Consider the following 22967-nt stretch of genomic DNA (forward strand, 5'->3'; position numbering starts at 1 on the left):
AGAGGAGGCACCAGGATGATGGAGGGGATGGAGCACGTCTCCTGTGGGGAAAGGCTGAGAGAGCTGGGATTGTTCAGCCTGGAGGAGCTTTGGGGTGACCTGTGCCCTTCCAGTTCATGAGGGGACCTTACAGGAAGGATGGAGAGGGACAATTTACAAGGATCCGGAGAGACAGGACAAGGGGCAATGGCTTCAAACTGACACAGTAGGTTTAGATGGGGTATTGGGATGAAATTCTGGGATATTAGGATGAAATTCTGGGATATTGGGATGAAATTCCTCCTTGCGATGCTGGTGCAGCCCCGCAGCCAGGTTGCCCAGAACAGCTGTTCCATCCCTGAGTGTCCAAAGCCAGGTTGGACAGGCTTGGAGAAAGCCGGGATAGCGGAAGGTGCCTGCCGAGAGCAAGGGAGTTGGAATGAGAATGAGATGATCTGTAGTGCCCTCTCCCACCCCGAGCATTCCCGGACTCCATAGTCCTGGGATCGCCTCAGCCTCCTCGCCCCGCCCTCTGCGTTTTGGCGCCAAAACCCCTGAGCCGCCGCCTGCGGGACCTCGCGAGACTCGGGGCTCTCGCGGGACCCGGCGCGTGTGGGGGCGGCCGCGGCCCCTCAGCCCGGCCCCGCTCCGGCCGGAGCCGCTCCGGAGAGCGCTCCTGAAACAGAGCAACAGAGAGAGAAATAGAGCCATTCCTGCCACCGCCTCAGCCCGGGGCCGCTCCGGAGAGCGCTCCTGAAACAGAGCAACAGAGAACCAGAGCCGTTCCTGCCTCCGCCTCAGCCCGGGGCCGCTCCAGGGAGCGCTCCTGAAGCAGGGAATCAGAGCCGTTCCTGCCTCCTCCTGAGCCCAGCCCGCTCCAGGGAGCGCTCCTGAAGCAGGGAATCAGAGCCGTTCCTGCCTCCGCCTCAGCCCAGCCCGCTCCAGGGAGCGCTCCTGAAGCAGGGAATCAGAGCCGTTCCTGCCTCCTCCTGAGCCCAGCCCCGCTCCAGGGAGCGCTCCTGAAGCAGGGAATCAGAGCCGTTCCTGCCTCGCCTCAGCCCAGCCCGCTCCGGCCGGGGGCTCTGGGCTCAGCTCCGCCGGAGGAGCGGGAAAAGGGAACTCCTCCTCCAGACCGCGTTTCGAAGTGGGTGAGCTGTGAATTTGGGGAATGGCCACTCCACCCCCAAAGGCTTTGGTCGGGGATGCGAGTGGCACGCGGCTCCACGGATAAGCGCTGTGGGCAGGAATCGACTTATTTTGGTTAATTCCTGCCACTCCCAAGTAACTTTGACGAGTTGGAACATCACAAACCCTTATTTTATTCGGCTCAGCGAGGCGGGATTGTGTTATCCTGTGTATGGTATCTGCTGTTTAATTTGTATGATGATCTGGTTGGCAGATCTTTTCCTGAAAAAGCTGTAAATATTGTATATAATTGGCGTTTATCCGCTTCTGTGGCAGCCTCGCTGCTTCTCTAAATGCTTTTGTTGTTTTCTGCAGGAGGGGAAAAGAAGCTTCTTTGTGGCAATGCTAGATCCTTTAGAGAACAACTTGTTTGATCTTCCTGATTATGAGAACACAGAAGACGAAACATTCCCACCTCTTCCACCTCCTGCCTCTCCAGGAAGGGACGATGCAGAATGGGCTCAGGCTAATGGAGGTGAGCACCCGGGACCCCTAAAAATCCCATTTTAATGCTGTGCAATCGAAATTAGTGGTGGTGGACTTCAGTGCATAAAAATAGGCAGAAAACGAACTGTAAATTTAAATTGTTAATCACGCAATGCTCTCCGGTTTGTGGGAAAAGTTTGTTTTTGTAGATTCCATGAAAATAATGTGCACAAAGGAATCTTTGTAAAACTGAAGCTCTTCTGACAAAATGTTGCTACAAATAATTGTACAGCCATGATCTATAGTTACTCTTTATGAACTTGGCTTTTAGAAGAGATAACAGTGTTGGATGCCCTCTCAATGCACAGAAATACAAGTAGAAACTTAAAATGTACAGCAACTGCTTTGAATACTTAAATGATGCTGTTTTCTTCCCCAGATCCAGATGGAAACCAGCAGTCCCAAACAAAGGATTCTGCTGTGACCACACAGAAGGCAGTAAAAAGACCAAGGCCTAGATTAGATGCCCAAAGGTAACTTTATACAGAATATTTCATTGTGTGCTGAGTTTGGTGTAGGGCTGTGGGAGAAAATGATTAAGGCACCTCTAAAACTGCTGTGAGTTCTTTATAATCAACAGAAAGAATCCAAGCTTTAGGCTGTTTTCAAGCAATGTGAGAGTTTTTTCTTTGTTTGTTTTTTTTTTTTTTTTTTCACTTGTTAATTGAAAGAAGGAAGTGAGTTTCAAGTAACTCCCCATTTCCTATTCCCAGGTTAACTTCGGAAAGAGGGCTCCCAGCTCTGAGACACATGTTTGACAACGTCAAGTTCAAGGGCAAAGGGCACGAGGTAAGAGCTGGTGGGCTTGGGTTTTGTTTCCTGGGAGGTGAATGTAGCTTTGCTAGAGTGCTGCCCATCTGATATGGGGAGCATTGCTGGAACTCTGGTCAGCCAGCTTCCCAGCAGTACCTGACAAGCCCTGATGGCCTTTGGAGCTGCAGACTTTAAGATAAACACAAAATGCTTTAACAAAATCCATCTTTTGATCATAAAATTCTTTTCCTGAACTCTAAAAGAAGAATATCCAATTTGTGACTCTTGTATCATCCACACAAGCAGGGTTTTGGATCCCAAGGTTTTTTTAAAAAGTGTGACATAGCACTTGAGCAAAGAGAAAGCAAGACTTTCTCTACAAGCTTTCTTATTGTTTTGGATGCACTTCAACATGCAGAGCCTGTTTTCCTTTACATACATTATAGAGTTGGTTGTAGACAGGGGAGGGTCAGTCTCTTCTCCCAAGTAACAAACAAGAGGAAACAGCCTCAAGTTGTGCCAGGGGAGGTTTGGGTTGGTTATTAGGGGAAATTCCTTCACCAGGAGTGTTGTCCAGCCCTGGGCAGCCTGTGCTGTGGAGCTGTTGTTCCCAGAGGGATTTAAAAGACATTCAGATGTGACACTTGGGGACATGTTTTAGTGATGGCCTTGGCAGTGCTGGGGGAGTGGCTGGACTCGGTGCTCTTCAAGGACTTTTCCAACCCAAACAATTCCATGATTCCCCTGGCACACTGGCAAGGACAGCTCTGCACCTCTGGTTTGTGTTCTCATTGCCACTGGAGCACAAAGGAACTGGGCAGTAGTGCTGAAAGGTGCAAAAACCTTTCCTAGATCAGCTTAATTTGATGTATCTTCATTCTAAACATCAGGATCAATGCCAGCTGTGCCCCTGTGGATTTATTACAGCCTGAGTTCAGGCCTGGTTGTTTAAGGACAATGCTTCAGGACCTGCAGATGTTCCCCTGAACTTGTGTCAGTGTGTTCTCACAGCCTGAGCTTACACTGACACTGGATTGTGGAGGGGGAAGGAAAAGTTACCCACACATTGGCACTGCTGACATTTTGCAGAGACTGGCAGGCTGCAGATGCTCCCTGTGTTCAGGAATTACTGTCCCATTTCCCTCTGCAGTCTCCCTTCTCTGTCAGCTTTAGCAGCTGGGTGTTGTCTTTCCTGCTCCAGGCAGAGGACCTGAAGACACTGATCCACCATATGGAGCACTGGGCTCACAGACTGTTCCCACAACTGCAGTTTGAGGATTTTATTGATGTAGTGGAGTCTTTGGGAAACAAAAAGGAAGTTCAGGTATGTATTTCTGTCAGCTCCTCTTCATGGTGTTTGGAGTAGTGCAAGAAGTAGGTTTAGGGGATCAATTACGCAGCAAAAGAAGACTTAGGTTGTGCATACTGCTGAGAAGCATAATTTTATTTAAATCAATTTCTCTCAATTTAGAGCTTTGTCTGGTATTTATGTTTGTATTTAGATACAACCTTTCTTTGTTTGAAATAATCCTCCAGAGAATTGGCTTCAGCATTTTCAGGACATCTTTAACCACAGCAAGTTGCTTAACCAGCTGGAACTGGTTGGGGGTTTGGGTTTTGTTTGGTTGATTTTTAATGTTTGAACCTGCAAAAGAAGACTGATAAAGAATTCAGCTTCACCTGGCTGGGTGGTAATGGAGGACTGGGAAGATGATCACAGCACTGGAGGTCTGTATGTCAAATGGACATGAAGTGAGAGTATTTTTTCAGAGTAATAAAGTGTAAAATTGCTGCAGTTTTCCCATGCTCCCAAAGTTGAACATAAAAACTTGCTGCAGATGAAACACCAGTCTTTACTGTCCCACCTGCAGACCTGCCTCAAGCGGATTAGACTTGATCTTCCTATTTTACATGAAGACTTCAAAAATAATGAAGGTATGCTCTCTCTGCTATTTGTTCAGTACTTCAGTGCTTAAGATTATTTATATCCCTTCTACTGACCAGAAGTGAATGATCATGATAGGCTTTCCTAGTGTAGAAGAAATTGTTGAGAGATCTCTGCTTTAAAACCAGGCTTCTGTGAGTCTTATGATGACACAACTGAACTGATACTTGCACATGTGTGTGTAAAAATGAATAAAATTGCAAGGTCTGCTGAAAGGACATGGAAAAATGGGTATTAATCAGCATTGTTAGAAATATTCTTCCAAGAAAACTCCTAAAACTGCAATTACTGAGCACACAGGTTTGTGTTGCACTCTCACATGAGCGCAGCCTGGAGAGCTCTTGGATCCTCTTAAAGCAGGAATCACGAAGTCATGCTGATTATTCTGTGGGGAGTCGCAGTGCAGTCAGGGGGTGGTGTCCCTCACAGGCAGAGTGCCTGCTCATGCTGGGGACACTGTCGTGTCTGCCAGAGCTGGCACACAGCTCTGGGAAAATTCCCTCTGCCAGGATCAAAACCCAGCACTGAGGATGTAAGTCAAGAGTCTCTTCCAGTCAGATAGATAGAAATTAGAACATAAGCAGATTCTTAATTAAAGAGGAAGTAGAGGTCCTGTGGTAGTTTGTGAGAAACTTTAGCAGCAGAAAGGAGGGAATTTCATTGTCATTCCTAAGGACCTGTGCAGGGTTTTGCATTTCTACTGTCAGTCTATTGAAAGCATTATCTGCCCATTGTCCCATTTGTCTCCACCTGAACCTCAGCCTCCAGCCCAGCCAGTGCTTGGGAATGGTGTTGTGGATGAGTTGATGAGTGGAAACAGCTGGCCTGGGCTTTGGGGTGTCCTTGGGGCAGCTGGTGACACGTGGCTGCCTTCACTGCTGCTGCAGTGTGAGAGCTGCACTGCAGCCAGAAGCAGCCTCGGACAGCAACACGAGTGGTTCCTGCCGACAGCGTCCGCAGAGCGATGGGATTGTTCTGTGCGATGGTTCCACACACTGCCCGGGACCTGCTGGGAGCTGAGCTGCTCCTCAGCTCTGGGACTGAGGGCACTGCTGCAGCCATCAGGGGAGGAACTGGGGTAGGCATCTCACAGGTGTGAAGTAAAACCTCAGGCTGGGGTGTTGTATTAACAACCCAACCTTTTTGTCAGCTCATGTTTCTGTTCACAGGCTTAAAGTGGTGCAGAGGCCTTGGGCGCTCTGCTGCTCTCTGGGTGGGTGAAGGTATCTAGCTGAACTGCCTCCACTTTGCACGTTTCAGTGCTAGCAGATGAGTAAATATCCCTGTAATAGAGCACACTGAATTCAGAACTGAGTACTCAATGTATGTGTTCAGACTTCTGATTCACAGAATCCTGGATTGGCTTGGGTAGGAAGGGACCTTAAAACCCTGTTCCATCCCCTGCCATGGGCAGGGACACCTTCAACTACTGTCACACAGCCTAGCCTTGAAAGGTTGGAATTCCTGTAGGACTTGGGCCACTTCCTAAAGAACAGTGTTTTATTAGCAGTGTTGGGAGGAAAATTACCTGGCCCTAAGGGTTGTCTGGATTTCCTGTCCCTTTTGAGCCTTCAAGCACAGCTGCTGTTGCTAACTCAGTACACAGAGCTGTGCCTCTGCACTCAGGCATTGATTGTTGTGTGTTTGAGCTCTGAGCACTTGTGCCCTTTGAATATTGGGGATGTGGGCCTAGGCAGAAAATTTCCCATTAAAATTAAATGATGGAATGAGCTTCAGCTGTCAATACAAAATGTAAAACACAGAAATGCTTTCAGAATATTCTCTTGACTGATGTGTTGTGGATCTCTGTGGGTTTAAAGTGTTGATACTGCCCCTCTTTCCTCTGCCCCCCATCCTTTTTAACCAGAAGGGGAAAGCAATGGGCTGGATGCAGCTGCTGAAGATGCACATTCCCACTGTGGCAGTGCAGAAGAGCTGAATTCCCAGCCTGGGCCAAGTCTGACGGAGGAGCAGCAGGAGCGGATGAAGAAGAACCGGCAGCTGGCCCTGGAGCGGAGGCAGGCGCGGCTGCAGGGCCTCAGCCAGTCCCAGCACCAGGGTAAGGACCTGATTTCTGTGGCAACAGGGAGGGCAGGGGCCTGAGCTGCTGGCTCATGGCCCTGATGGTTTTCCTAGTAAGTGCTGCAGTGTGCAACTCCCACGTTTTAACAGTTTTCCTGTAGCTGAACTCCCCGGTGGTTGTACCAAGCTGTGACAGCTTTGTCTCTGGTGAAATGCAACTCAGCCTCTTATCTCTGAGCTGCCTTTGCCACAGCCTGGGATTCTGGTGATGGAAGCATCACTCAAACACAGCAATGGTGTCTGCTCATGGTTTTTCTTTTTTTTTCTCAACAGAGCTCCCCAGCAGTTACTCAGAAGAGGGGTTTGACAGTCCAGCTGCTCAGGATCCCCCTGACCTTACTGAAGACACTGAGGTTCCTGCAGCCAAGGATGCTCCCACAGAAGATGGAGATGATGAATTGGGATGTGCCAGGGAAGAGCAGTAGCTCCCCCACACCATGAATGCCTTTCTTGACCAAAGGACCCTCCTGCTTTAAGTACTGTCATTGTACTGAAATGTTGCTGGCTCTTGGCACTGCAGAAGCTTCAGGGAAGTCTCTCCCATGGCATCAGTGAAGGACAGAACTCTTCCCTGGAAGCTGCAGGGAAGCAGCTCTGTACACCAGGAAACAGAACAAAGTTCTTCAGCTGCACTTGAGCCATCTTTTCCACCTCCCAAAATGTTTTCTAGGAAATGTTTATGACTTTTTGGACCTACTTTGAACATAGTTTATCATTTATGTTAAAGCAAATGAACTGGGATATTGATGCATTAAGTTGCTATTAAAGGTGTGTTTGGGGTTTTTTAACGGGTCTTTAACAGGGATACTGGATTTTTTTTTAACTGCTTATCCATTACTTACATATTTTTCATATGAAATGGAAGCTATTAAATTTCAGAAGTCAAACCTGAAATTCTGGTATGATGCTGCTACAAGGGCAGGGCTCCCACACTTCCCCATCCCTTGGGTCAGACACCTCTCCCCAGACAAGCACCTCCCCTCAGGCAACGAGACCTTGCTTCTGATCCTGCTCTGCTGGAGCCTCTGCTTCATCCTCCTCTTAGACAGAGTCCTGGTTTTCCTTACACAACAGTCTTCTGTTTCTGAACAGGAATCATCCCCTCTAATAAAGGGGTAAAAAGTACTGAATTTCTGCACACTGAATTGAGCCACTACCCTCAGGGCAACAGCTGTTACTTTATGAATGAATTTGCTTTTTATATCCTTGTAGGGAAGAAGGAAGTATTTAGGTTTTAAGAACTTAATTTATAGACAGTATGAGCAAAGTAATTTTTTGAATGATTTTTGAAAGAATTTACAGCACACTGTCTTTAGTCTGAAACATGAGCTTTATCAGGTATAAAATATTTTCATAACTCATCCATACTCATAATCTGATAAAAATAATTCTTATTTAAAATAGACATTTAGCTTCTTATTGCAAGGACTCTTGAATATTTAAATAAACTGCTTTTTTAAAGATCCCCCAAGCACTCGTGCACAGTGAACAGGAGTGGGACAGCCCCAGCAGCTGGTGGCAGGTCCCGGTTCACGTCCTGACGTCCTCTGTCACATCCAGCAGTGCCAGCTCCCGGATCTCCTCCAGCAGCTGGTACAGGCTGGGCCCCTTGGTCTGGCAGAACTCCCGGGACTCCTCATCCATCACTTCCACCCTGGCTCGCTCCTGGGCACGCTGGGCCTCCTCTGCAGACTGGCTGACTTCTTTCACCAGGTCAGACTTCACGGCGTGGAAGCTCCTCTGGGCAGCCTCGGTGTCCGCGGTGTGGTGCGGCGCGTTCCTGATGATCTCCAGCCTGATGGTTTCAGCGTGGCAGCGGGAACTCTGCACAAGGATTCCCACCTGCAAAGCAACACTGTGTTCAAATTGCTGCTGCTGCTATCTCCTTTTCCTCCCCTCGCATGAGATACTCACTGTGATGTGATCAAAAAGGCTCAAGGTCATCGAGTCTCCAGTAGTTGTAGTGGAGGTGATTTTATGCTGAGAGCGATGGAGGGATCCAGGCTTCCACTGGCAGCTCCCAGCCCCTTGACAGGAGATGACTAAGCCCTCTTTGTTTTTCATGTAGGCTGCACCTTTGATTCCATACCTACAAAAGAGCAGAGAGAAGCTGTTCTAACCATTTTCAGGTCTCAGTTTCAAAACCCGCAAGCTGGCTGGGATTGTAGAAAAGCAACAGGAAGGGGCAGGCAGGGCAGCCTGATAATCCTGCCTCAGGAACAGGATAGGTGTTGTTAAAGAAACCCAGATGTGAAAACAGCATGGAGACAGTGACTGAAGTGTTTTGAGAGCAGTGAAGCAAAAGTGAAATAGTCAGTGATCCATTATCTTAGTGCTGGGTGGGGCCTGGAATGGATCAGTGATGGGAGAAGAGCAGCTTTACAGGTTTTTCCAGACAGACAGTGAGAAGACAGTTCTCCATTTTAAAAAAAAAAGCTCCTTGAAGAGCAGCAGCATGTTTGCCCTGGATTCTGTGTAAGGCAGCAGCCTTTTCTGGCTAAGGCTCTTGAGCCAACCCCGTGGAATGCTGGAGATACCAGATGTGAACTGAGCTGTGCCAGGCTGTGCCCTCCCAGCATTCCAGCAGCACCAGGTGTCCCTCCCAGCCCGTCCCAGCCCCGGGCTCACCGTGGCACGAAGACGAGCACGCCGTTGGTGCGGATGGAGTAGATGACCCCGTCGGCCACGCAGCGCTCGTCGCTCTCGGTGCTCCTGTCTCGGAAGTACATGCACTGGAAGAGCTCTGTGGACTGCTTCTGAGCACGCTGGGCTGCCTGCGAGCACCCCACACACACACAGAGACAAACACATATGTAAATATTCCAACAAGCATCTCTGGCTTTGATTTCCACAGCTGCTTTTTCCCATTATTTACTCTCTTACCTGTCCCCAAGAAAAAATCCTACATGCAGTACAAGTGAAGTATGAACATTTTTACTACCACTCTCAGAACAAAACTGATATTTAAAAAGACCCTAAAGCACTACAAATAAAAGTAAAGTGATACTCTTAATTCCCAAAAGCCACAGTCAGGAGGGGTATCCCATTCCCTAGGGCACCATGGAGACTCCCAGAAGAATGCCCTTACCCGGTTCCTGTTATTGATGTGTCTGCACAGTTCCTCCAGATCCTTGTTGCTGATGATGTTATCCTTCACATCCCCCGTGGTTCCCCTCAGGGTTGCTGCCATCAGGAGCCTGTGCACAACGATGTCAGCGTATCTCCTGATGGGAGAAGTGAAGTGAGTGTACTTCTCCAGGGCCAGCCCTGCAAGAGAGAGGAACAGAGATGAGCAGTCAAAGCCTCCCCCAACGGTTCAGAAATCACAGGAAAGGCAGGAAAGTGACCAGATACCATAATGATGAAACTGCTCCTCGGGACACGAGCCAGTTGAGAAGTACAGGGCGTTGGACATGGCGTGGGTGGCCATGGAGCGCAGCAGTTTGTTCACAATGGGATCCGAGGGGTCGTTTGCTCTGTCCAGAGACTCGGCCAAAGCCTTGTTAGACCTGGCAAAAAGGTGTTAATTCCAAAGAAAATTACACTATCCCTGGTTATAATGGCTCACAGTTAACAACAGCATAAAACCCACTTAGTAGTTATTCATACAAAAATGGCAAGCAGAGTGATATTGAAACTTTCAATGCAGTTTAATAACAGCTCTGCTCTAAGAAAATGTTTAGAAAAATCCCAGTTTTCACTCAGTTCTCTGCTGCAACCTGGAGAATCAGGGACTGGAGGAAACTCCATCCTGTGCAGTACAAAAGAGTGAGCTGGTCCAACCAAACCTTTGTGTCCAGCACAAATGGGACAAGGTGACACCCAGGTCACAGAGGCTCTACTGATGCCCTTCACTGTGGCCTTCTCATGTTATTGTGCCTAAGTAATTCTAAATTATTTCAAGTCATTTAAAATTACTTTATTGCACAGAATTCACCTAATTTAAACCAACACTCTCTTACCCAGGAAATACAGTGCAAACAAGGCCACTGCAGAGCTTGACCAATGCACAGTGACTGAACAAATGTTTTGTCTGGGTATGTCTGAAATTATTCAGCCACTGCCATTTGCAGTACAGCCAGAAGAATGCAGGCAGCTTCTCCTGGTCAGATCATCAGAAAGGTTCTGATAAAACTTTTTAAGAACTGCTATGCAGTGTCTCTTAGCATTGATTCTGAGAGCTGGAATTGTTTAACAATAACATGGCCAAACAGTATTACAGAACTTTAGTAATAAAAGCTACCGTGTGTCTATTGAGAAGCCTTTGGCACTGGCACACTCCCGAAGCTCAGTGAAGAATTCCTGGCGCGGTGGAGGGTGCTGCCGCAGCAGAGCTTGGTGGGGAAAATCCTCGGAAATCCTTTTCGCCACCCAGTGGTTGGCCAGGATCATGCATTCCGCCACGGTCTCGTGCACTTCCAGCGGCTGCTTGGGGATGAGGTCATGGATGTTCCGTTTGTCATCCAGCTGCACTCGGATCTCGATCCCCTCCAGCTCCAGCGCGCCGCAGCGGTCCCGCTTAGCCCGGACGTGTCGCGCTATGTCGGTGAGCTTGGATATGGCCCAAACCAGCTCAGCCAGCTTCTTCTGCCTTGTTCCTTCATCCAGGCCTTTCAGTTCCAGGATATCCCCCACCACACTCGTGTCCCCATCCAACAGACCCTGGGCTGTCTCGTACTCCAGCTTGTAGGCAGAGCAGATCAGGGTTTTGGTGTACTGAACCCTCAGCGTCTCGTACGATTCCTTCTCCAGCTCCCACAAGACGCTCACGGCGTATCTTAAAGACAACACCACAGTTCTGGAAGAGTTCTGGTAGACCTAAAATCCCATTGCAAGCACGTTCAACTCTTAGAAATGTATACATTTAATTCTGGTTGTGGAAGCATCTTTTTCTTTGTGAAACCAGTGCTCAGCAACACCACTAAATAATGCACTTGCCTTTCAGTCTCACGCATCACAGCTGAAATGAGCTACATAGCAGGATCTTCAATTCATGTGCTGAAGCAGAGTACCCCTAAGGTATAAGGTCTCCTTTATGTTAAAGCAGAGCTACACTGTGATAGTTATTTTTACCCATTTTTATTTTATTAGTCAGATGCATCCACAATGAACATCTCTGTACCCTGAATATCCTCATGCCAGCCTTGCATATCCTCACGCCAGCAGCCAGCTGAGCCCATAAATTGATATAAACTGGTCTACAAAATTTCACCCTACCTGTGGTAGAACTGAAAGGTAATTTTTAATGCACACAGTTCTTCCATTAATAATGCAAAATGACTTGTAGAAGTGCCCCTGCTGAGAACAGTTCCCAAGGCTTACCTGTCCACCCCACTGAGGAGGGAGCAGAGGTCAGCGCTGAGGACGGGGGGCAGCATGTCATAGCGCCGGTCTGCCAGGTAATACGTGGTAGCCCTGCAACAAAACACAGCTACTGCTCTTCCCACCAGGACTCCTGGGACTACAAACACTGCTCCACAGCCTGATTTGAAAAGGTTGTTCCCACAGACCAAAGCAAAATTATTTAAATAGCTATTTGTACAGTGCAACCCTGACTTTGCCTTCCTTGGTATTTCAGCTGCCATTAAGGGCAGAACCAGGGCTGGACAAAATTTGCTCACTGAAGAAGAGGTGACTTAATCAAACATCTCTGCTGCCTACATGTTATACTTCTTTGAATCTGTGAAGAATACAGTTCATTAAGTGATACAGCAGTTTAAGTTCAAGACACCAGCAATAAAAGAAATAAGAGAATGAAATATTTGCACATTAAAAGACAAGATTGATTATTAAACATAAGCCTGACAAATATCTCTGGAGTTAAATTCACGTAAGACTTAATTCCATTTTGTGGGTGTCCATCTCCCTTGGAATGCAAACAAGTGGTTTTTAAAAGTACTTTAAGTCACAGATGTTAAATTAGACTAAAGCAAAGAAGAATGATTAGGGAAAAATAAACTTGTATAGCTTTCTGGAAAATGTGTCCAAATAAAAGCAGAATGTCATTAGTTACCTAATAGTTTAATTAGCTTAAAGAAGTCTTTAGTAAGACATGAAAGGTGAAAGCATGTTTCTTTCCTTCCAAAATTTCCTTAAGGTAGCATCACAAACTTCTGAGCTCCATAAATTTTCTCATTTCCAGAAAATAACTCACCTTGCTCTGGCCTCAACATCAGTGTAGGAATTTGCTGCTACGAAGTGAGTCACATCTGCAATGTGCACCCCCAGCTCGAGGTTCCCGTTGGGCAGAGTCCTGACAGAGAGAGCATCATCCACATCCTCACAGCCCTTGGGGTCAATGCTGAATATCAGGTGGGTATCTCTCAAGTCAAGGCGTTTTTTCGCCTCCTCTGGACTCACTTTCCATGGATTCTTTGGAGAACTCACTGGCATTTCACTCATCTATACAGAAATATTGTTGATGAACATAGATTTATGTATTTTCTACAAAAAGATGCTAACAATTAGATTTAATTAGTTTTTAAAATTCTTCTTTTGTTTCAATTTACAAGTCCATTACATATACTTTACAGAAAGGGTGGAAAAATTTGAAAATAATTCTGTGTGTATTAGTAACCAATGCTATTACAATGGTGATACTGCAGCTCTGGCAAATATAACCACTACATATTGGATTTTTAGTCTTCTTCTTTCTATTAATTGTTGGTATAATCAAAATAGTTATCTATGAAAGCTGGTTCTTCTCCCAGTTGAATACAATGATTTCAGTAGGATGAGGCCTTTAGGATCAGCAGCATAACCGCATACTAAAGACAGAAAAATCTTAAAAGTCTACCTCAAATTTCAATTAAGAGTCTGTAATCTTCTCCTCACAGCAAAAGGATTATCTTAAAATCACTACTGACTTGAAAATCGTAGTATCAATAGAACCACTGATCCAAGAGATTCCAGAAAAATAAAGTAAAATAATAATAAATTTTCAGCTTTCAAAGTGGGCTTTCAAAAACCCACTGGCAAGAAAGATGTTGAGCTGTAAGAGAGTCCCTCTCTTTGAGAAACAAGACCCTGAAAATGAACAGAAAAGACTGGATCTGATCAGAGACAAACCTGTATTTCTGAGAAAGGGGCAGCACAAATGCTGTTCTCCACCAGAATAGCTGCAATTTCCCCCTCGAGGTCTCCAATTCTCCCCAGCACTCTCACAAAGTGCCCGTTTGGGTACAGGGAGGTCGACTCCCAGGAATCGATGCGCACGACAACTCTGTACTCCTGCAGGGAGACAGCTCTGTTAGAACAGCTCTGTGCCCCTGAAAAGTACAATCTATACCCCTAACACAACCTTACATTTAGCAAAAAAACCCAAAGCAAGTGGTATGTAAGTGCTCAGGGCAGCTGGACTGCGGTCCAAATTCAGACCTCAAGCTTTGTTACCTGAAGCTGAAATGGTTCTGACAGGAATTGAACAAAATCGTTCAAGGCAGAAATTGAACCCTCACAGATTTTGTTCTACCATGTTTTTGTCAAGGAAAACATCATTAGAGTTTGTAATGCCCACACAGCTTTGTAGGAACACAGGACAGAGAAACACTTCAGTTATATTACCTGTAATGCTTCAGCCTGCTGAGTGCTGATCCTGATTTTGGGAATTCGGTAATCCCAAGGTGTTACAAGGACTTTCTGAGCATTTCTGCCCTGGGACTGGCTCTCTTCTTTAGAGGGGAAAGTGACCACATAATCCCTCCAGTTCTTCTGGATGATTCCAACTACTTTACCTTTAAATCAGGAACATTGTGCATTAAAGAATTAAACAGAACCAAGAAAGCAAAATATGTGGGAGGTGCAGGAGATTCATTGCTTTGTAAAATCAAATGATGTGTCCCCAAATCTGTTACAACTGCCAACAACATATGGTGTGCAGACAATACAAGTGTGTCATCTACTGTTGGCACAGGCAGATTTTAATGAGCTTTTATTTATGTGGAGACTAACTCATTGTATAGATTTCAACTGATACACAACATAAATTATTCAGAGATTCCCACTGCTACTGAAATGTGGCCAATTCTAGTAATACAGAGAATTTTTAATAGCAAAGAGCAAAACAAAACATGATTTCCCTACAGAAAGAGAATTAACCTCTTGAAACTTTTAGCTCTGACCTCAACAAACTTCTAAGATGCAGCTACAGCTGCTGAGTAATCATTTCAAACAAGACTCTACGTTCCCATGGTACCCAAGCATGTCACACAGGGATACTTTTTCACCTAACCTTTTTTTTCCCCCCAATATTTATCAGCAGGGAATTAAAAGGATGCTTCTCCTTACCTGTGGGCATAGGGTCACCCGTGGTGTCTGCAGGTGCTTTGTCCTCAGCCTCATTTTCACAGAGGGCAACAGTCCTTCCCTTCCATTCATGCACAGGGAGCAACTCAACCACAACCACATCCCCGTGGATTGCACGATTCCGAGCCTTGGTCCCATAAATAAGGATGTCACTTTGAAGTTCTGTATTTAAAATAAAAGGAAACAGAACTATAATCTGCTAAAAAAATTCAAATCCCTCAATTCTTGGCAGCATTCTGCTGAAATAACAGAAAATTACTTTTCCAATATTATTTCTTCCAAAAAGGACTACTGGCAAGAAATTTATATTTCAAGGAAATTAAAACCTTTTCCTCTTTCTTTTTTTTTAAAGGATCTTTAAAGGAATTCTGTAAGTGAACTTTTGGATAAAAAGCAGCATAGGCTGAGATAAGTTCATTGTTGTTAGGTAGCAGCTATAAAAACAGACAGCATAGTTAAATTGTGAAAGCCACTGCCACAGGATTCTAGGGAGGATTAAAAATAAAACAAGCTTTTCAAAAATAATGAGTATATTGAGCACTGGTTTCACTTCAGGGTCTGTCACAGGAACATTTGAAAGTAGTTATTAGTGAGAGCAATGTGTCTGTGCAAGGGCAATGGACTGTTCCTTCAAAGGTGCTGATTAGTAACTCATGCCAGAGAGACAATCCTGGATTTCTTTGGATCAGCTTGATCCAGAAGGCAATTTTCCAATTTTGTTCACAAAGAACAGCTTCCTAATCCTGCCAACATCTATGCACACTCTTATTGCAGTCAAAGGAGTGGTCACCTGAGGCTAGAGCAAAGCACAGGGACAATTTGCACCAGCACTTCCCTTCAGAGAGGTGCAAGCAAACAGGACAAGAGGCCAGAATTTGGCCAAAGGGGGTAAGAAAGAGGAAGGAGTTCTCCTCACAAGTTCCACCTCTGGTTGATCTTCAGCCTCCCCTATGGCCCATGAAAACCACACAGGCACTGCAGTGTCTCATCTCCTTTGATAACTGAACACTTCTCACCTGTGTCTTTGCTGCCAAACCCCTGAAGCCGAACAAAAGCTTCCAGCTGTGCTCGGTGCTTATTGACATTCAGGGCACCCTGGAAGAGACCAAAAACCAACCAATGGATGAAACAGTCACCCTAAAAATAGACAACTTTAAAGGATAACGTTTTGGGGGTTACAGTTATTTTTTACATTAATTAGTTTTTATTGATCCATAGGTTATTTTGAACACAGCTGTTCTCTCTATAGGGGGGAATGCAGGTGCAGGATTTAAGTATTCACTTCTGGAAAAGTAAATTCTTTTGAATGTTGAATTTATTTGCAAGATGGTCAATGACATTTTACTCCAACCACAGACAGTGCAAGATTACCTTTGCTGCCTGTCTTAGCAGAGATTCTGGCATTATTTTAACAAGAAAGAAAAACCTCAGTCTTTCTGTTCATATTTTTTTCCTGCCTCTGCTGAAATTGCTAAGAAAGGAAAAAAATCACTGCCTCTAATTCCTTAAATTATTTTTAAAAGAAGGACACTTGTCTACCAACAATCCATATTAAGACCCTGAACAGCCATAAATCTGTAAATTAATTTTATTGACTGGGAAATCTCTGTGCAAATGAAGTCAGAACTGCTCCCTTTGTGCAGCACTGTTTATATTTAAGAACAAGACCTCACTGCTTCAAATCACACCTGGTCTCTCATCACATCACATACCAACCTGAAGAAAAATGCACAGCAAATTTCAAATCCCCAATAGCCCCAATAGTCAATTCTTACTTTAGCTTCTCCAAGACAAAAAAAAAAAAAATTTAAAAAATATCCACATGTCACAACACAGTGTAGGGGAAACATTTTGAGAATTCTAAGAATCCTCATCCCTTCCATCCTCTTGTTTTTTGTTTTATTTCCCTCTTCCCACCACAGCCATACTTCTTTCTCTAATCACTCTAATTCAGGCAACTCAAGGGATCAAACACAAGACTGCATTGTTCTGTGTATGTTCTCTATGTAACAAATACCTGCAGGTATCTTCCAGACTTGATCCCAGCCTCCAACACTTCCACAGGTAAGTGCTCAGGATACTCTTTTCCATGGTTCTCTTGGCTTTCGCTCTCCCGTTCACGCCGAGCTTGGACTATGGAGTCAAAGAGCTCATGGGCAGCCTTCAGGTCAGGCCAGAAGTTATCCAAGTAATTCTGTAGGCACAAATAGAAATAAACAGAAAAGTACTCTGAGATCTCAGTTCCTTTAATAATGCATTTGGAAAGCCCAAAATGGACAAGAGCTGTCCCACACCGTACCCAAATAACACAATGGTAATGATGAGTCTGCTCTAAACCCCACGGATCTGTCCCGGCTTCAGCCTAATCCACTGCTAAATACAACAAAGGTCAATCAGTTTGGGGCAGTTTTTACTCAACATCCTTTCACAGCTGAACATGAGCATCCCATCCCCAGATCCCACTGAGCACCAGTGGTATCAGAGATGGACACCAAAAAGAAGAATGAATTATCTTCTCAGACATCACTGTATCCTCAGCAGTCCAGGCAAGTAACTGGCAGAACACTGTTAATGGATATTTAGGCTACAGCTGCTTATGGACTGCTTGCTCTCCAGATTTAGGCAGCTGCCTGAGGGAACTGGTCACTGCTCATCAATGGCAAATTCCTTAAAAACAAGGAAAACAAGGAAAAGGTCTCCTAAGAAAGATGACCTTTATCCTCAGAGCTGCTGTTTATCTTTCCAGCTCCCTGCTTTTTTCTGAGATTCCAGTAAGTGACATATTTGCTTGCTTTGATAAATGGAGACAGGAGTTACCATCACAGTTTTCTTGAATGTAAACTCTGACATGATTTGCAATATCTTTAATGTACTTGAGTCATCATTTTGATGCAGCATAAAGGAAACCTTTTATTTTTCTGGCATGTTACCTTGAAGGAAATCACAAACACTCCTTCTGTTTCATTTCCATACTGCCTGATAGCATCTTCATCTTCTGTTACCATGACAACTGGCATCTGACCCAGGCAGTGGTTGTGATACCAGGCTGCTGCATTGTAAATATTCCTAGAAAAGCAAAGTTTGAAATAAGACTTCTGGCACAACTCATTTGCTACTTGCAAGATTTTGCTGGCTTTGTATAAATGAGATTTTGATTTAACACTCAGAATTTTGAGAGATATACACGAAGCTACAGAAATGTTTTTCTGCAAAAATGTTCCTGTTCCATTCTTAAGCCCCACAAGAAGAGAGGAGAATAGAAAGTTTCCTCCCCAGTACATCCACTTGTGCCCTGGCTGCAACATAACATGAAGTTCCTCTGAGTGATTGTAAAAATCAGACTGGAAGTGCTAAGACTGATGCTATGGTGTGACTTTAAGGTGATCCAGCTTTTTCTTTAGCATTATTGCATTTCATTTGATTACATTTTGTCTATTTCCCTAAGAAAACAATGCTGATACTTTTATAACAATAATTTATCTGCACAATGCAAACTTGCAGTGCCTGTGGACTGTTGCAGAGCTAAGCAGAGCAGGAGCATGAACTCTGGTGCATGCTTACATTCCTAAAATCATGATGCTGTGCAGTGTGACACTGCAGAGGCTCAAACAAACCTGGTCTGCCACTTCTCCATGGATTCTCCCTTCTCCCTGGGCAGGTAGCAGTGCTGGTGGAATTCATTAGCAAACACAGTACAGTCATGACGGGGATCCTTCAATAGATTCCGTAACTTGTTGTACTGTCTGCAATAAAAAAAATAAATATACTCTTGTGCTTTCTTTTGATAATGCTATTTTAACTCCATGAAAATACAACTGAAAAGCTCCAGGAAAACTACTGTCATGCACAGAGAAATGCACTCATTAAATTACACCACTGATGATAAATCCTAAACCATCATCTGCAAGCAAACTTTTTCAAGTTCCATTGTGAACACTTCTGATTTTAAATATACTTGTTTTTCACTGAGCCCCACAAAACATGCTAAGTGTTCAGGAACTTGTTTTGTTTGTCACTTTTGGGACAAGTGCTATTACTTTAAAAGCCTTTGTGCTTTAGAAATATGGGAAGGCCCTGAGAGCAAATTTTACTCTGAAATGCTGTGGCAAGGCCCAGGTTAATGTCTAGTGAGATAAGTACCACACAATAATATTAATTGCTCCCCAAAGACAACTGCTCAGGCATCAATACAGCAAACCAAAACCTGTCCATAATCTAGCTGTGGGCACATAATAGATCATTACTGCAAAGTCTAATGAATTCCTGTCACCAGCCACTTGATTAGTTAATAATGCTGCAGGATTTATATTGCTCCTATCAAGTGAAAACTATGCCAGGCATTGATATCCATGGATCACAAAGGATCCCAGGCCTTTCCCCTTCTGTAAAACTACATTAAGATACTTGAAATGCCTAAAAACAAATTCTACATTTTACAAATCAGTATTTTTACTTCCATCTAAATTAAAAGCAAGTTCTTATGGGATAAATACCTTCGTCCTTTCTGATGTTGCACAGCCTGACAAGCTGTTTGCATGAAAATAATTCCTTTCAGCTCTGGAAACTCCAGAATCTCCAGGTACTCCTGAACAACCTTGCAGTCGGGGACAACGTAGTGTGTGACATCATCTGATAACAATTTGCCATCTAGAAAATAATTCAGAGTTTCAAGGTTCAAGCTTGCAGTTGCAATAATGGTTTCTTGAAAATATTTCCCAATGTATGAAAATCAGAGTTGTGTCTCCTGAAATGGGTACATTTCTTTTTCTGATGAACAAAATGATGGATTTTATGGTTTACTTCTGTGGTACAGTCCATAAATTTGTGACAAAACCCTTTTGCATCCACTGATGCCAAACTTTTGCGTAAATTCTATCCAGAGGAGTGAAGATGATCCATTTTCATTATGAAAAGGCTGTTAGAGCAAAGGTTACAGTTCTTTCTTCTCTGCTTCCATATGAAAAAGGAACTATACATCTGGCACAGAAAATCTTTTCATGGAATTTCTAAAGGCTGTAGAATTATGAGCAGTTCCTTTACCCTGGTCCCACAGCCCTCTCTGTTCAAACACACCATTTACAGCAGGCTCTTTACATAGAAGAGCACAGGTAAGGGTGCATGCAGAGAAAACCACTGCTACTGCCAAGAAAATATGTTTTTAAATCTAAACTATTAACCATCAGTGTTAATTCTCTTTGTAGAGACTCCATCCCTTAAGAATATACCATCAAAATATCAGACACAACACATCACAGATAACATCTTAAAAAGTACCTCAGAATTCAAGAGTTTAATTGCTTTTGGTATTTCAAAGATTACCCAAAAGCTTTCACATGAGAGGGGATCTCCACTGTATTTTTTCTTAATACCTAATTACCATTTATTATAAACACTGAATTCACCACAGTGCAGGCAAATTATACAGAATAAAGCATATAGATATTGACACATCAGGTTATTTTCATGTGTTCCTTAGAAGCTGACAGGGGACAATCTTTGAGCTGTGACCATAAGAAGTGTGAATCCAGCCAGCAAAATTGTGCACGCAGTAATTTGGTCTCATCTCACACTGAAGGCTTATCATGGATGATGGCAGCAGGTATACAAGAAAGCTAATATTTATTAATAATTCAGAAGAGCATTAGAAGTGAAACGTCACTGGAAGATTTAAGAGCTGTGCCCATATGAAGCTACCCACACATTAGAGCAGAATGACTCCCAGGCAGGCACAGCTCACCCTTACAAGCACTGCTGATGTGATTTTTGCAGGCAGTCTCTCACAGGCCATGAAATAGATTTGCTCAGCACACTGTGTAGAGTCAGGAAGGAAAACAAATATTTCCCTCACATCTGGGTTACCTTTAATAACCATACAGGGACATAGTCTGACAGTCACCTCCAGAACAATTCACACTTAAGTACAAAAGAGGGGGAGTTAGGCACAGCAGGAAAGGTTAGTTTTTTTCTGATAAGTGCCTTTAATTTATTCTTGAGGAATTCACAACCAAATGCATTATTTTAGGGAGCAGTAACCATCACTAGTCCTGATCTCCTAGACAGCAGTAATACACTATAATAATCTAAGTAACACACCTTCTGCCCTCGATTGCAACCTAAACCAAAAGTGAAAACATCTATGCCAATCAAAGTTCCAAAGGAAAAAAAAAAAGTGTCACAATTCTCAACCTTATCTTTCAGAAGTAATTTGGTCGATTTCAACAGGTTGGATATTACGTTTGCTATTTACCCGTCAGTTTCCTGCATCAAATAAATTGTGCTATTGAACAACTACAAACCCAACCGAAATATCAACCAGAGCTCTGGTGATGATCTACGATGCACATAACAGCACCACAGTACGTAAAAACAACAACAAATGCAGACATCAGAGCCTGGCAGCCTTCCCGTGTCTGAAATGCCCTGATATAACACAGGCAATTACATTTAATTACTGAACAGAAATAGCTGCTGATGCAGAATTACAATGGCTTCAAGATAATGGCTTGGCCCCATTGTAATACTTAACAGGTATGTATAGAATTTAACTCATGCTATAAACCACCACCCTGCAGAAATTAATTCATTTTAAAGGATCTTTTAAAACAAGAGAAGTGTAAAAAGTGAACAATCCTTTAGCCTTTTATCACTGCCAGTAAACTGTTCACAGTTAAACCCTCTAACAATCAACTCCTCCATTCCTTCCGCTCTTACGCCTCGTTGATTTCTCAGGGACCTTGCTTTAAAGGAAAACTATTGCTACAGCCGTGATTTGTTCAGCACCATCCGGACACCCCAGGACGGGGATCACCCCTTCCCCATCAGGGATAACCCTTGCCCGAGGATCATTCTCTGTCCTCAGGGATCCCCCAGCTCAGGGATCACCCCAGCTCAGGGATCACCCCTTCCCCATCAGGGATAACCCTTGCCCGAGGATCATTCTCTGTCCTCAGGGGTTCCCCCAGCTCAGGGATCCCCCTCCGTCCTCAGGGATCCCCCAGCTCAGGGATCACCCCAGCTCAGGGATCCCCCTCTGTCCTCAGGGATCCCCCAGCTCAGGGATCACTCTGTCCCCAGCTCCGTCCCCCGCGGCCCCGCGGGACGCCGCCCACCGCCTCAGCCCGGCCCGCGGGGCTCAGCCCCGGCTCCCCCCAGACCCCTCACGGCGGAGCCTCACCGCGGGCGCAGGCGGCGCGGCACTGGGCGCTGCGGCACAGGGCGCTGCGGCACGGCACGTCGGGGCGCAGGTAGTGCTCCCGCACCACCCGCACGGCGCGGCCCTGCTGGCCCCGCAGCTGCAGCACCTTCTCCGTGCGGAGCATCGGGGCGGCGGGGACCGACCGGGAATGGCGGGGACTGGCGGCCCCGAGGCCGCGACTGCCGGGGCGCCTGCGCGGGGCGGAGCGCGGGGTCACAGCGCGGGGATCGGCCTCAACCGAGGGGCGGGAAGAGAGCGGGTGGGGCGGGCTGAGGGAAGCGGGCAGGATCGGACTGAAGGGACGGGGGCGGGCTGAGGGGACCGGGTGGGATCGAGCTGAAGGGAGCTCGGCGGTCTGAGGGAACCGGGCGGGGTCGAGCTGAAGGGACCGGGCGGGATCGAGCTGAAGGGAGCTCGGTGGTCTGAGGGAAGCGGGCAGGATCGGACTGAAGGGAGCTCGGTGGTCTGAGGGAAGCGGGCAGGATCGAGCTGAGGGGACGCGAGCTCAGGGACAGGTGGGAGCGAACTGAGGGAGCTAGAATGGAGCTGAGGGACGGCGGGAACGAGCTGAGGGGACTGGAACCGGAGCTGAGGGACAGCGGGAACAAGCAGAGGGACAGCGGGGACGAGGTGAGGGGACTGGAACCGGAGCTGAGGGACAGACGGGAGCAAGCAGAGGGACAGCGGGGACGAGCTGAGGGAACCGGCCTGCTGAGGGAACCGGGGCGGGCTGAGGGGGAGCCCGACCAGTGCAAGCCCTGAGGGAGCCCAGGCTTGTGTGGCTGGGCGAGCGCAGAGGGCGGATTCCCTTCAAGTGAGGGATGCAGTTGTGTGAACCTCCTCTTTCACGGCATCTTCCAGGAGAAATTCCAGGTCCGTTCCTCATCCCGATTTTGTGTGATCACATGCCAGAGCACTCCGGGAGATGGGGATCAGGGCGAGGGTGTGTGAGGAGAGCAGGCATGCTCTAATGACAACTTATTTTACAGTAATCACCGATATTGTCCTTCACATTTACAGTGGGGAAGATAAAGGCAT

General features: G+C 45.6%; 2 protein-coding genes and 1 non-coding gene across 5 annotated transcripts; 2 read left to right on the forward strand and 1 right to left on the reverse strand.

Annotated features, from left to right (window-relative positions):
• Nucleotides 1-582: 582 nt before the first annotated feature.
• TIPIN (TIMELESS interacting protein) lies at nucleotides 583-7311 on the forward strand. Of its 2 annotated transcripts, none has more exons than XM_041469045.1 (8): nucleotides 583-1127; nucleotides 1480-1639; nucleotides 2030-2123; nucleotides 2364-2439; nucleotides 3605-3727; nucleotides 4275-4338; nucleotides 6216-6407; nucleotides 6704-7311. In XM_041469045.1, exons 2-8 carry the CDS (start codon nucleotides 1507-1509, stop codon nucleotides 6853-6855), a joined length of 834 nt encoding a protein of 277 aa, XP_041324979.1. In that variant the 5' UTR covers nucleotides 583-1127; nucleotides 1480-1506; the 3' UTR covers nucleotides 6856-7311. The 2 variants fall into 2 exon arrangements, with proteins under 2 accessions (XP_041324979.1, XP_041324980.1); XM_041469046.1 differs by having other exon boundaries at nucleotides 583-1123.
• Nucleotides 5211-5345, forward strand: LOC121354622. Its single transcript, XR_005955308.1, has one exon.
• Nucleotides 7312-7743: 432 nt separating the features above from the next.
• DIS3L (DIS3 like exosome 3'-5' exoribonuclease) lies at nucleotides 7744-22109 on the reverse strand. 2 transcript variants are annotated; one of them, XM_041469043.1, is made up of 17 exons: nucleotides 21909-22109; nucleotides 19228-19381; nucleotides 18349-18477; nucleotides 17665-17800; nucleotides 16752-16928; nucleotides 15751-15829; nucleotides 14717-14896; nucleotides 13994-14163; nucleotides 13499-13660; nucleotides 12585-12832; nucleotides 11753-11845; nucleotides 10674-11207; nucleotides 9785-9939; nucleotides 9519-9697; nucleotides 9059-9204; nucleotides 8345-8519; nucleotides 7744-8272 (listed from the first exon to the last, which is right to left on the reverse strand). In XM_041469043.1, the coding sequence occupies exons 1-17, from the start codon at nucleotides 22051-22053 to the stop codon at nucleotides 7961-7963; spliced, it is 3174 nt and encodes a 1057-aa protein (XP_041324977.1). In that variant the 5' UTR covers nucleotides 22054-22109; the 3' UTR covers nucleotides 7744-7960. The 2 variants fall into 2 exon arrangements, with proteins under 2 accessions (XP_041324977.1, XP_041324978.1); XM_041469044.1 differs by lacking the exons at nucleotides 13994-14163; nucleotides 15751-15829; nucleotides 16752-16928; ... (2 more) ...; nucleotides 19228-19381; nucleotides 21909-22109 and having other exon boundaries at nucleotides 14717-14770.
• Between the last annotated feature and the right edge of the window lie 858 nt (nucleotides 22110-22967).

The sequence above is a fragment of the Pyrgilauda ruficollis genome, unplaced genomic scaffold, assembly GCF_017590135.1.
Source record: "Pyrgilauda ruficollis isolate IOZ18807 unplaced genomic scaffold, ASM1759013v1 scaffold23, whole genome shotgun sequence".
NCBI lineage: Eukaryota > Metazoa > Chordata > Aves > Passeriformes > Passeridae > Pyrgilauda > Pyrgilauda ruficollis.

Bases quoted from the DNA above. Each gene is read 5' to 3' on its own strand.
- TIPIN (XM_041469045.1), top strand. From the start codon at position 1,507: ATGCTAGATCCTTTAGAGAACAACTTGTTTGATCTTCCTGATTATGAG. The intron at 2,440-3,604 runs GTAAGAGCTGGT...TTCCTGCTCCAG, and splicing joins TCAAGGGCAAAGGGCACGAG to GCAGAGGACCTGAAGACACT. The intron at 4,339-6,215 runs GTATGCTCTCTC...CTTTTTAACCAG, and splicing joins AGACTTCAAAAATAATGAAG to AAGGGGAAAGCAATGGGCTG.
- DIS3L (XM_041469043.1), bottom strand. From the start codon at position 22,053: ATGCTCCGCACGGAGAAGGTGCTGCAGCTGCGGGGCCAGCAGGGCCGC. The intron at 18,478-19,227 runs GTATTTATCCCA...TTTTTATTGCAG, and splicing joins CAACATCAGAAAGGACGAAG to ACAGTACAACAAGTTACGGA. The intron at 14,897-15,750 runs GTGAGAAGTGTT...TTTTAAATACAG, and splicing joins GTTTGGCAGCAAAGACACAG to AACTTCAAAGTGACATCCTT.